This window comes from Macrobrachium nipponense, chromosome 28 (assembly GCF_015104395.2).
Source record: "Macrobrachium nipponense isolate FS-2020 chromosome 28, ASM1510439v2, whole genome shotgun sequence".
Lineage (NCBI taxonomy): Eukaryota > Metazoa > Arthropoda > Malacostraca > Decapoda > Palaemonidae > Macrobrachium > Macrobrachium nipponense.
Genome location: NC_087217.1, coordinates 68,052,195 through 68,065,158, shown reverse-complemented (window position 1 = coordinate 68,065,158; position 12,964 = coordinate 68,052,195). Strand labels below are relative to the sequence as shown.

General features: G+C 35.9%; 1 protein-coding gene across 3 annotated transcripts; it reads left to right on the top strand.

Moving 5' to 3' along the window:
- Positions 1-2,996: 2,996 nt before the first annotated feature.
- On the top strand, positions 2,997-12,273 carry LOC135201856 (ninjurin-1-like). Of its 3 annotated transcripts, none has more exons than XM_064231148.1 (5): positions 2,997-3,131; positions 5,471-5,568; positions 5,716-5,926; positions 8,911-9,099; positions 9,295-12,273. In XM_064231148.1, exons 2-5 carry the CDS (start codon positions 5,477-5,479, stop codon positions 9,523-9,525), a joined length of 723 nt encoding a protein of 240 aa, XP_064087218.1. In that variant the 5' UTR covers positions 2,997-3,131; positions 5,471-5,476; the 3' UTR covers positions 9,526-12,273. The 3 variants fall into 3 exon arrangements, with proteins under 3 accessions (XP_064087218.1, XP_064087219.1, XP_064087217.1); XM_064231149.1 differs by having other exon boundaries at positions 3,095-3,249; XM_064231147.1 differs by lacking the exon at positions 2,997-3,131 and adding an exon at positions 3,423-3,447.
- The last annotated feature ends 691 nt before the right edge of the window (positions 12,274-12,964 follow it).

Sequence of the window (12,964 nt, the reverse complement as noted above, 5' to 3'; positions counted from 1 at the left end):
CACTTCATTTTGAAGATGGGAGAGATAGGTCTGCGTGATAGCGAGATTATCAACGATCATCTATCAACAATTTCTAACACTTAATTTCAAGCTAGATAAGATAAGACAAGTGAGGTAGAACGTCGTCGACGAGAGAGAGAGAGAGAGAGACGAGGGGGGGGGGGGAGCCGGGGGGGAGAGAGAGAGAGAGAGAGAGAGCGTACGTAAAGCTACAACTACAGTGAGGAATATCCCATTCTGGAAGAATGCTGATGTGAGATTTACTACTTATGATCTTACGTTCTATGGTAAAACGTCACATGGCAAGGAAAAAATGGAATATTAGCCTGTAATAGTTTCTGTTTCATACTTGTAACAAAGTAAACTATATAGGTTAACGTACAGTCGTATATAACGACTCGCAAGGGAGATAATAGAGAACTACAGCTTTTGGGGCTTAGATACGTACGCTACATCTGAGTTCAGTTTTTTTTTTCTCAGATTGCATGACTCGCATTTTTCTTTCTCTTCCTCTTGGCTTCGCGGACAACTCAGCGCAACATGCCATCTCTCTAAAAGAAAGAAAGAAAGAAGAAAAAAGAGCTTAAAGCTCAAGATTCAAGGAAACGGCATTCTTAATCTCTTAATCCTAATTTAAAAAGTATTATTGAATAATCTTCTTTTATGTGTACTGCACTACACTATATCAACGTATCTTCAGTTACTTTAGTATAGACCATGTCTATTCAGTATATGACGTGGGTTTGCGAGTCTTGCAGAGCGCTTTCGGCGGAGTGGGACCGGGATAAAAGAAACAGTAAACCGTTGTATTATTAAAAGAAGGAAAGAAAGGAAAACTTTGCAAGAAGTACGTTCCTTCAAAGAAAAATGCGGCTTCCTAAGCTTCATTCTTGAAAATTCAATTTGTGGTATTCTGTGAGCCGTGAGGAGCAGGGCAAACAGCAAGGGACCGCTCAAACTCGGAGCAAAATAGATTGCGTGCGAGTACATTTAGAGCTTGATTGCATGACACACCTTCAGAACAGTCTTACCCCGAGGCAGACACTCTACATGGACATTTTGTAATGTGATATGATTGACTTATGATATCTGACTTCTGTATTAAACAGTTTGAAAAGAGAAATGGCAAGTCATCGCAGATACGAATAATAAGTCTCCCTCACTCTTCTTTTTCCCCCCCTCCTATCTTTCTTTGTTTGCAGCTAGACCAGTGTCTTTTTATAACTTAGCAATTTCACTTACTATATTCTATCCCCTACAAGGTGAACTGATGTCTATTAGATAATTGTCTTTTATTTACTTTTTTTCCAACACGCCTTTATTCGCAATTAATCGTTGTTACGAAATTCACATCTCGCTTCGCTCAGCCGGACTCTCTCTCTCTCTCTCTCTCTCTCTCTCTCTCTCTCTCTCTCTCTCTCTCTCTCTCTCTCTCATACATTCTGCACTTTTATCTTTATTTAGACTAGCTACTCTGGGCATTAGTTTTGAGAAATGCTGCTATACTTTACTTTTTAATTTCTTACTCATTCCTTTCGATCTTATTTTCCTTCTTGGGTAGTCTACGCATCAGGATTCATATTTCCGGAGACGCTATATGAGGGTATTATGAACCAGGCAATCAAATGATTTGCGAGATATTTCTTCCTTCGATAAACTAAACTGTTCTCACGCAAGTTTAATACGAAATAATCAATGCTCCTGCTTGTTTGCAATATGTAAAGCCCTGCCTTCCTAGTATGAGGCAGACTTGACGTTAATGCGTTAACTGAGAAGTTTGCATGTATGTTTAATACGGCACTGCGACGAAACCAAACTTTCTCGAACTGATAGATGATGAAGACTAGGGTGTTCCCAAAAATCTAGTATGCATCTATTGGCTCCAGCAGTTGGTTATTGTTGGAACTAAGTAGTGAGTTATGTATCTGGTTGTTAGACTACTGATATTGGTTGAAGAGAGAGAGAGAGAGAGAGAGAGAGAGAGAGAGAGAGAGAGAGAGAGAGAGAGAGAGAGAGAGAGAGAGAGAGTGAGTGTTCATTGCTCTATCAAAACGTATAAATTAAGGCCTCGGCGAGGTTGTTGGATGAACCAGTCAAAAGACGTTCAGAATATTTTTTCTCATACCAAGGATCTGCTCATAGCACTAGGCAAATATGTCATCGTTGGACTTGGCTTAAATCAATAATCTAGCAGGGGTATTATAATACTGTAGCCTACAGTGCTACTTGAGTGACGCGCATCTCACGAGCAGTTTGCCAAACTGACATTCTTGCTAATCTGATACGACCACAAAAAATCAGTTTGGATGCCGTATTCGTTGTATGAGGTCTGATGTAGTAAATTACGAATTGGACTCGTTAGCGTATCTTTACCACATACATCATTCGAGCAGCCAAAGTAATTCTCTGTACTGTACCCCAATTCCTGGTTTTATAAATGGACCTTGGGCTCTACGAAATCTATGCTTACCGGGAAGTCGTTTCATGGAGGTTCCTTCACTTTCACTGCAATATCGAAAGTTGTACATAATCATATCCTATAATTTCTTTATAATCGAAATATTTAGCGTTTGTGATAATGACATTTAGAAAGAGAACAAAATATTTTTCACTATAATCTTTGCACAATACCCTGTCACAATTCTTAAAGTTCATGATCCACAATGATTCATGAACATTTTTCGTATGTAGTTTTCTAAACAAAGGGTTGACCACATCTTCAGGATGTAGAAAAAAAATATTTACGCACAAGCTTGCTAATGCTGTGACACTCTTATTTTCCTAAAGACGTCGTCGATTATTCTCCTACGTCGAACGTTGTTTTGGCAGCAGGCCCGTGTAAAAATAGTCTCCGTCTTTTTTTTCCTTACATGGCTGTGTAGTAACATTCGAGTCATAATTAATGAAAGAAACTATGCCATCGCTATGAATGTGAAGTATATAAATCTTTTACTGCGCATGAATAGAGGGGAAATGATTCGTTGAAGCAACTGTGTTAGACGCTCGAAGGATAAGATTCATGCCTCACGCAACGCCGCTTTATAGAAAACGGAATATTACACAAACTTACAAACAACAACATTAACAGACCAGTCAGTCAACAGAGCCCGGCTGGCGGCAGGACAAAGTGGGTAAGTCCTTGTTTCCCGTGATATTTCACCATTTCCTTTGGCATTTGGACAGTCGGCGTCTTCGAGGACTGCGCCTGCAGCTTAGTCTGTTGAGAATAAGTCTCGTTCCTGCCAAGAAGTAGGTATCAGCCCCATCAGAGGAGAATATTTAGTGTTAAAAGAGTGAAGTGCTGGGTATTGGGTGACCTCTTGACAGTCGGTGGGTGGGTCGTGGATTCTTTTACAAGTGACGTAATTCAAAACGGTGCATTCAACATTTTGTACGACTTCGTGGTCACCACATTACAACGTCACGGATAACGATTGAATGATCAAGGTTAAGGGTAAAGATGTAGATTACTAATGTTACAGTGTGATTTTTGGTGAGTTTATTAGCTACCAACTACGTAAAAAACTGCACAAAGCATAAACACGTGAGGGCTTAGCCGTTCAGGGATACCTACCTAGGATGTCACATACTACTATATACTAGTATATTATATTCTTATTAGGTTGTGCTGGTCAGTGAACCTTCATTCGAAAGGGTAGTCTAGCAGTTTCCTTTGCTAATTACCTAATTCTTATGGCCGAGGGCATTTAAGGTTATGGCCAAGTTAGCATTGACTAACGTAGCCAGGTAAGGCAATTTCCTGTGCCTAACTGTACTATTTTACTCCAAAGTTAGCCGAAATTCAACCTTCGATTTACCGGAATTTTTACATTAGAATTATTTCCTCTTTAGGTAGTTGAGAGGTAAGTTAGTACAATTGCACTCATAAGGTTGGTTTACCATGTTAGCGTAGCCAAATCTTTACTATACCTATTTAGAACAAAGTTTGGAAGGTTTACAATAATTTTTCAAAGTCGTAAAGTATGATTTTGACTGCATACCATTAGGTACAGATTATGTCAAGTTATAGGTAGTTTTCATTATCTAAGTTTCACAGTAAAGTACTAAGGCTAAGTGTGTTTAATCTTTATATATATATATATATACTATATATATATATTATATATATATATATATATAGCTTAGGGTCACTTAGCATAGTGTAACTGGGTAATTCTTCGAGGGTTTGTAAGGAGCTTACATACCTATTATGTTATTTTATTTTGTGGAACATAAATTATTTTCCTGAATAATTCTTAGATCAAGTTGGTAGAATTTTTACACTTCATATCCATTTTAGAATATGACTACAAATCAAAACAAAGATGAATCCATTCCCCTTTAGTGATTTTTTTTAACCCTGTTAATAGCTTAAGAATATAAAAACATAAAGGAGTCCATGTGAGCTCATCTCATGTCATTTGGGTTGGCTATAATCTAACGGCTCATGAAGAGTTTGATGTGATATTTGAATTTTTATCACACAGCTGTGTGAAAAGTCACAGCAGGGAGGATGTGGTTTTTTGATAATAAACAGACAGGAAATGCTGCTGATAATGTTTAAATAATGCATTATTTTGAGTTATACATAGTATGTATGTATATAGGTGTATGTATGTATAATATATATAATATATATATATATATATATATATATATATACTATAATATAATATATATACTATATATATTATATATATCATATATGTGTGTGTATGTGATTTTTGTCAACATTTTTATGTTATGCCCTCGTAAACTTTCACTGAAGACCCATCAGCAGCATGTCAAACTGCCTACACTGGGACATGTTGCTAATATCTTCTACTTCATGGGGACTGAAGCATTCTTTTTCATTTCTCAACTCAAGCTGTTCTGTACCTTGTAGGTCTTCTGCTTCCTCCTCAAAAATTATATATATATTATATATAGATATATATATATAGATATATATATATATATATATATATATATAATATATTTACTGAATTATCATCCTTCTTTCTTTGTAAAAAGCCTGTCTCTCTACTCCACAGAGAACTGAAAGTCTTAAACATGTGACATACTTTATACTTGCTTTACCAAAGAAAGACTAGGATTGCTGTACAAATAAAAGCTATAGACACCAAAAGTTCTGCAATCTCTTAATTTATCCATGTTGTTCCTACCCTTTCTTCTTACTCTTGCTCTTTTGGTTCCAGCTGTGCAAGTCCATTATGTCACTGAGGTAATGGAAATATTTTTGCATTATCTCTTAAAGTGTATTCTTCCTCTGTTTCCTTACTACGTAATACAGTAGTTAATTTATAGTATATGCTGGGCATAAACATGCCATATACAGTATTCCAAAGACTTTTCTGTGGTATAGTTGAAGCTTATTTGCATTTTGCTTCTGAAATGCTACAGATTTTCCTCTACCTGTCTCATGATCCTTCCATACGTCTCTGTTCTTACGCATTTCCTCTTTATATAGGCTTGGATGCCCAGATCCCTTCGTCGGAGAACCGCTATGTCGAATGTGGAACTTGCACCAATGGCAAATATCAGAGAAACAGATGTTGAATTGATTGGGTAAGTCTGTTCTTGTTTTGTTTTTCTTCCATGTACAGTACTGTATTGCTCTGTCATAGTGTGTGTGCATGACTTGGTCTTATGCCTACAGTATATAGCTAGTACTGTGATGAGTATTTTACTGTAGTAGTATACATATTTTTTCAGGGAGGAAAATGGCAATCCCAATCCCAGACGTGGAGCAGATGATGGGATTGATGATGGCTTTGAAGATCCTACCAGCAATAAACCTACAAATGGAGGTCCTCGCACACCAGTTCCTCGCACACCAGTTCCTCGGTCCCCATCTCCTGCCCCAGGTCCTGGGAGGGGAGGGTATATCCCAGTGCCTACAGATCCAGCGCTTGGGGGAAAACCTGTAAGTTCTTGTGGCTTTATATTTTTGTATGCTTATGGCTGTGTTTGTAATTATTAAGTTAATTGAACTTTAGAAAGTTTAGACAGATTTAGTAGAATAAACTTACCAACCAATAATTATGATTCAGTGATTTTTGAAAATGTATTGTTCCTTTAAGATTATGAACCATGACCTTCTATGCAGTAGTATTTCTCAGCATGACCCGGAATCATTTGTAGAAACTTGGTAAAAAAAAAAAGTAATTAACTAGTGTTAGGTGGATAACTTGGGAAACCTTTCACTCTCTCATCATCATCAAGCACATTTTATTTAGTTGTAGTCAAGTCAAGACTTTTTGCTGCGCCAGCTATTGAGCTGAAATGTCTTTCATGTAATTTGATTTTATGGTGTGTATTTTATTTTTTGTTCTAATAGGAATTGAACAAGAAAAGGTAACAAAGAAAAGTGTGAGAGATTTCAGTGGGTGTGGGGTTGCTGCTTGTCCTTGTTGCAGTTGACCAGTTTTGATGTTCTACATTGTTGGTTAGAGTTTGTTGACTGGTCTCTTCATCAGTGGAGAGGATCAAGAGCAGCAGACAAAGGCTAAAAGGTGTTTGCTGGCCCCATTGAGGAAAATTTTGTCGCTCTCTCTCTCTGGGTTGTGCTTATGATGGTACACTATCAAACTGTATCTAGCACTGCTCCCTTAGGAGAGTACAACTCGCAAACAGAGTAAGGTTTGAAAATGCAAGAGCATGAGGAATAAGTATGTAGAGGTGTGAAAAAGCAAGAGCAAAAGAATAAGTAGATATTGAAACACCCACTTCTTTGGCTTACTGATGTTTCGTATTAACTAGCAACATGTCAAAGAAATAGTCAGTTGTACAGCTGGGAAAAACTCGGTAAGTCAGGGGCATGGAACCATTCCTGGCAGTTTGGAGCAACTTTGGGAAGACAGGTGATAGAGCTAGTGTCTGAAGGCTCTGACTACATTAACTTTATCACATCTTACTAAGGACTTCACCCTTAGGTTTCCAGACTCCTTTCTTCTGGGACCTGGAGGCTGCTTAACTAGTTGTGTGAGCGTTAGCTCCTTTTGGACAGAAAAGCATCTTGCCTCAAGTACTGGAAGAGCTTGAAGATAGGGTAGAGTGTCTTATAATATTTGTTTTTTACTCCCTTTTTGGAGCAGCAGCTTAGCCTGAGTGTGTGCTGAACAAGTTGCAGTTTTAGGTGACTACTTAGCCAAGCTACCAGTGTGAGAGGTTTGCTGACTAAGATATGACTCTGCTCTTCCTTTTAACAATGTGGTGGCAAGCATTTGTATAGGTATTTATGTTCGAAGATATGGCTGCATTCTCATTTATGCAACCCTTATGGGGGTATCACAAGGTTGTCCAACCTTTTCCTTCCTTGCGTGAGGGTCTTCATCCTCACTTGGGCCCAGGCTCCAACTGCTTTGGAATCCCTATACCTGACCAAACATTAGGTTACAAGTCATTACACCACATGCTTGCTCTTGCAACTGGGATCATGGGATTTTAAGATGGGGACTGCCTGCACATTTTAGGAAGCCTAGAAGAGTTGTAAATTCCTATACTAATGACAAAAGTATCTGCTGGTATCAGCCAGAAATTCATCAATACCACAAAAACTAAGCCAGTACCACCGATACTGATACTTGGGCACATCCCTAGTGGTAGGTTTGTCTATTCATTAATTTAATTTCTTTTTTTTTTCTAATAACTGATCTGTTTTCCCTAATTCATTCTGTTGCTTCTTTCAAATGAAAACCATATTCTTGGGAAGCTTAAATTTTAAGTCATTGACCCTGTGGGCCTGTTCTATATGAATAGGGTTCATGTTCTGAATACTTACAAGTTTTTTCGGCTTATGTCAAAAAGGGGCATGCAGTATATGGAGAGTATACTGTACATATAGAGATTTTAATTGTATACACTGAAATGTGTTTGGAAGTAAAATAATACTTCTAGTTGATATTTGCTACTTGAGCAAACGGAGATTTTGAAAAGTTGTGACCATAGAATTTTAAAATTCATGGTTGTAGTACAGTGGGAGGATTTTATTATGAATTATTAATTTGAAGAGATGGGCTGGCAAGAGAATAAAAAGAAAAAACACTTGAATTTCTGGGATTGAGATAGTTGGGAAATGTGATGAGAAGGATGAGGAACTAGTATTGGTCAAAAAGCAGGTGATATGGAAGTAGCAGGAAGACAGCCTGTGGAAAGGCTAGGAGAATCTTTGAGAAAGGGGCTAGATAAAGCATTAGGCCTGGTGGAAGCTCAGGCACTATTTCCCCTTCAGGGATCAGATGAGTTCTCTCCATCCTAAGCTGCGTACAATGGAGAGAACTCGTCTGATCCCTGACGTGGAAATACTGACATAGAAAGGTTTATGATGATAAGAAACCAGCATTCTTAGGCTTAAATAATTTCATATGCAGTAAAATATGTATGGTCTCATAATTAGTGACTGAATGGAATTCTAGAACATTTGATAATGTATCTTTGTTAGGTATGCTTTGGGTAATATTTAGGACTGATTAATAGTATCCAAATTCAGAATGTGTTGCAGAACAAATTGTGCAATAGTATGCACTATATTATTATGGTAGTTTTTTGCTAGACTATCATCATAAGCATGTTGCATTTTGTGGATAAATCTCAAATGAGTCTGTAGTATTAAAATACATTTTGTTAAGGCTATATTTTACAGATATTTATAGAATGAGTGGTAGTTGTAGGACTTACTGTTCAATTATAGGCTATGCCATATAGTACTTTTGTTAATTTAGAAGACCATGTTCTGAACTATCTAATAAGTTATTCTTTTGTATCGGTAATGTAATAATTCTTATATTCGGTTATGAATGCTTATAATACAGCATGACTAAATTTTGAAAGGTTGTGTGCTTATGAGTTAAAGTGAAATATTTTGGTGTTTTATTAGCTATTTACTAAATCTGTTTGTTCTAAATATAGGGAAGGAAGCCACTGGATGTCAATACTTATGCGACAAAGAAAACTGTTGCTCAAGGGATGATGGATTTAGCTTTGCTTACTGCCAACGCAAATCAGCTCCGTTATGTGATTGAATCTGGGAAGTATGGCAATACTGATGTTAATTACTATGTCAGCATGGTTCTCATCATTATCAGTATCATCATGCAGGTATGGAATGAGACTGTTTCTTTGATGGCATATTTGATATTTTTTTTATGAGATGTAGCCACATATTTTTTGCTTTGTCTATATTTCTCCACCAACTGCATAATTATCTAAGCTTTGCAGTTGATGGGATCTCTCTTAAATGTAGTTAGTAATTACCTTGTTGATGTAAAAGCAGCTGTATTTTTTCTTTTTCAGTTGGTTATAGGAATTGCCCTCATATTTATGGGAAGATATGATGTGTCTCGTGAGCACCATGCAGTGAAAGCTGACAGGTTGAATAACTGGGTTGTACTTGGAGTTTTTCTCATCACCATCATTAATGTGTTTGTTTCGTCATTTGCTATTGAACCTATGAGTCCTTCCCTCCTGAGAAGTGCCTTAGCTGAGTCTGCTGAAAGAGTCACAGAGAGAATAGTTCAACAGTGATGCCTTCCTTGTTTTCATAGATCAGAGTAGATGATATGGCAGGATTAAAACTTGATTATCATGTCCAGTATTCTGATATATTTAGATTGTGATGAATTTTGGAAAATAATTGATAATGTTTTTTGTAAGTTCCCTAATACAAATATAGTGGGCACTAATGTCACGGTGCTTTTTTTTATGATATTTATGTGTTTTAGGACGACACACACATCTTGTAATAATGTGGTATTCTGTTGATTTTCCACTAACATGATGCTTTAGGCAGATCATAAGAGATTCATATATTTTGGTATTTTTGTACTAATAAGTTTTGTTTTTAATATTTATATATTTATACATTTTAGAATATTTGAAAAACTTGACTTAGATAACCTTTTTCAGATGCTCAAATTTAGAGTTGATTCTCATAAAAGACAGTTATTTTCAGTAGCTTATACCTAATACTCGGGCATTTTGCAACACCGGCTGTCAACTGGCACTTACTTTGCTTTAAGAAGCCAACAGCAGGCATTTAATAGTCACTGATGTTATTGGTATTGCAGCTGGCAATATTCCTTAAAATTTATTGTGTTCAATCAACTTCTTTATTGTGATACTAAATTACAGTAATTTTTTTATTCTATAGATATGCAAAAAATTTTTCACTTGATTTTTACCAGTCTGGACAAATATTTTTTACTTATATGTGCTGTCACTTGTCATTTGGACTTGCTGTCATGTACTGTATGGGGAAGTGTAAGGAAAGGAATGGAAAGCTGTTATGGTGTGTTGTCAAATATGCTATTCATGATTGACAGTAACTCCTTTTGCTTCAGGGAGGTTAAGTAATGAGGAAGTACTGTGCAATTGATCTAAACTGAATTAAACTAAATATTACCTCTTCATTTTGCTATAGGTCCATAAACCTTTGGTTTATAGACATACAGGTTTCATTAGTTCTAGAATTGTAAATTTTTGCCAAGAACTCCAAAATTGCCTTGTCACAGAGAGATAGGGTAGCTAGAGTGTACATTATATTTTAAAGAATCAATTATGTTATCTTTTTTAGTACAGTAAAAAATATAAACTTAACATTACTCTAAATAATTTTGAAAGGCAATTAGGTAAGTAAATGATAAGGACACATGCTTTTTTTAAATCAAATCTTGAATTGCTGAGATTTTGTTTTAGCTAGGACAAAAAGTAGAAATTGAAACTTCATGTTGCCTTGAACATAATATTGCACATAATATTGTTCATGAACAATAAGAGAAATTTGCTTAGCAAAATGCCCTGTGCAAGTGGTGTTAGCAGTATACCTCAAGTGCTGGCATTTCCCTTTTAGTTGATTGAGTTACTATTTGTCCATTTTATACCTGCCTATTACTGATTATACTATACTTCAAAAAAGAGAATGAAGTTTGGGTAAAATAATCTGTTATATTTTTCCTTATATGTACCCCTGTACAGGCTATTTTTGTTATGTACAGGTTCTAGCCATTTTAGAAAATAATGTTTTTTATTTATTTATTGTTTCAGTATATCAGTATCTTTAAAATTAGAATAGTTATTGTTAATATTTATATTTGTTTGGGACAAAATTTCCTTTTAGAATTCATGTTTGTTTGTGAATTACTTTATTATTATATCCATTTATCAAGAGCATATAGCATATACAGTATATATTCCATTTAATGGAACTTTTATATTTACTTGTTTAATCTGTATTTGTTATAGTTTGTTATATACATATATAAAGCACTGTATGCCATTTTACCAGTGGGAAATTAAATTGTAATATGTTTAAGAAGTCAGAATTCTAAAGATATTCGACTTCTCTGATGCATTTTACATAATACCTGCCTAGTGCCTAAAACATACCGAAGGTGGCTTAATAGTGCATCTCTGGAACAGCTTAAAAAGCTCTTAACCTTTCACATGTATTAGATGTAGTTAAAGTACAAATTTGAAATGCCATAATTTTGGTGTGATCATGTGTGGCTTTTTAGCTGGTAAAATTTTACCAGGTCAATAATCCAACCATACTTGATAGTAGTGAGGCCTTGTCAGATCTCTTCTTCAGTGCATTTTGAACAAGTGCATGGCAAATCATTATGGTTTTTTTTCATGCTTTCATCACAATGTGAATAATTTCCAGCAGGTGCAAAGATTTAAATCTACTTAGCATTGCATTTTTCCTTAGTTTTATACATTACTGAGTGTTATTTTATCTGTGCAGTTAAAATCTGTATTTCATTCTCATGACTATAATCCTTTTGTTGTTTATATTTGAATAATGTACTGAGATATTCCCATTTCTTGTTTACTATTGTCATACTTATGACTCCTCATATGCAGCTAGCAGTTATCAAATAACCTTTAGATCCTTTTACATTATCATTATTTTTGGGATCTTTTTAACTTGCTGTACAGCTACTCCAGCTCCCTCTTTTCAATGTTGTAAATGTTCCGTGGCTGAGAGTCCAGTGCTTGGCTTGACAGCTTAAATATCATGAAATTCAATCAAGCCTGACTTTGAAAGTAGACATCCTTATGTGCTGTATAATATTTGCAAAGTTTAAAAAAAGCACTGCATGTATCGTGAGAAGATTGACAAATAATTTTTCAGATACTATGTTAATATTTTGCACTTGAACTCTGTGATCTGGTTAAACTACTTGAATATTACTCATTTTGTACTTAGATGATGTTTATAATTTAAAATTTTATATACATAAAGACATCTGACAACAAGAAATTATCTCTAGACTTTGTTTTTGACTAAAACAAGACTATTTACGTATTTTGTTTAATTCTTGATCACCAAATACATGGCAGCAGTAGTTTTTTAATTGAGTATTAAATAAAAGTGTTATTAGCATGGTGTGAAGCTGTTCTGCTGTATCCCCCTCTAATGGGACCACCTTGACGTGGTGAGGGGCTCTCGAACCTCAGGAATTTCTTCCCAGGTTCGAACCCAAGAGTCCCATTTGACATTATATATTTTTGGAATAAAATCTGTGGATTTTTCCACTTTTGTCAAAATTTTCAATATCTAATAAATAAGAAAATCTATCATAACTTGGATTGAAGTTAAATCCGAAGCTAAATGTGGTAGATCTATCATCTACCTGACAATGTTCGGACTTGGTTTTCCAGGCCGAACTATTCTGTGGAGCTTGACCAGGGATTCCAGGGGGCCATGGATCTAGGGATAGAACTCTCAGCATTCTGTCTGGTTTGCCCATGACGTGGTTAGGATGGGGATAATTGTATTTCGTAATACTCTTAGTCCTACCAACCTTTCACTTGGGCCATACTAATCATGTTATGCCACCCCCCTTTTGGGGTAGGGTAGGGATGTGGACATTTCGGAGTCATTTCTCACTTCTGCCATTGGCGGAAGATTTAACTTAACGAAAAGCTAATGATATCTTTGCATAATGCATTATTATATTTT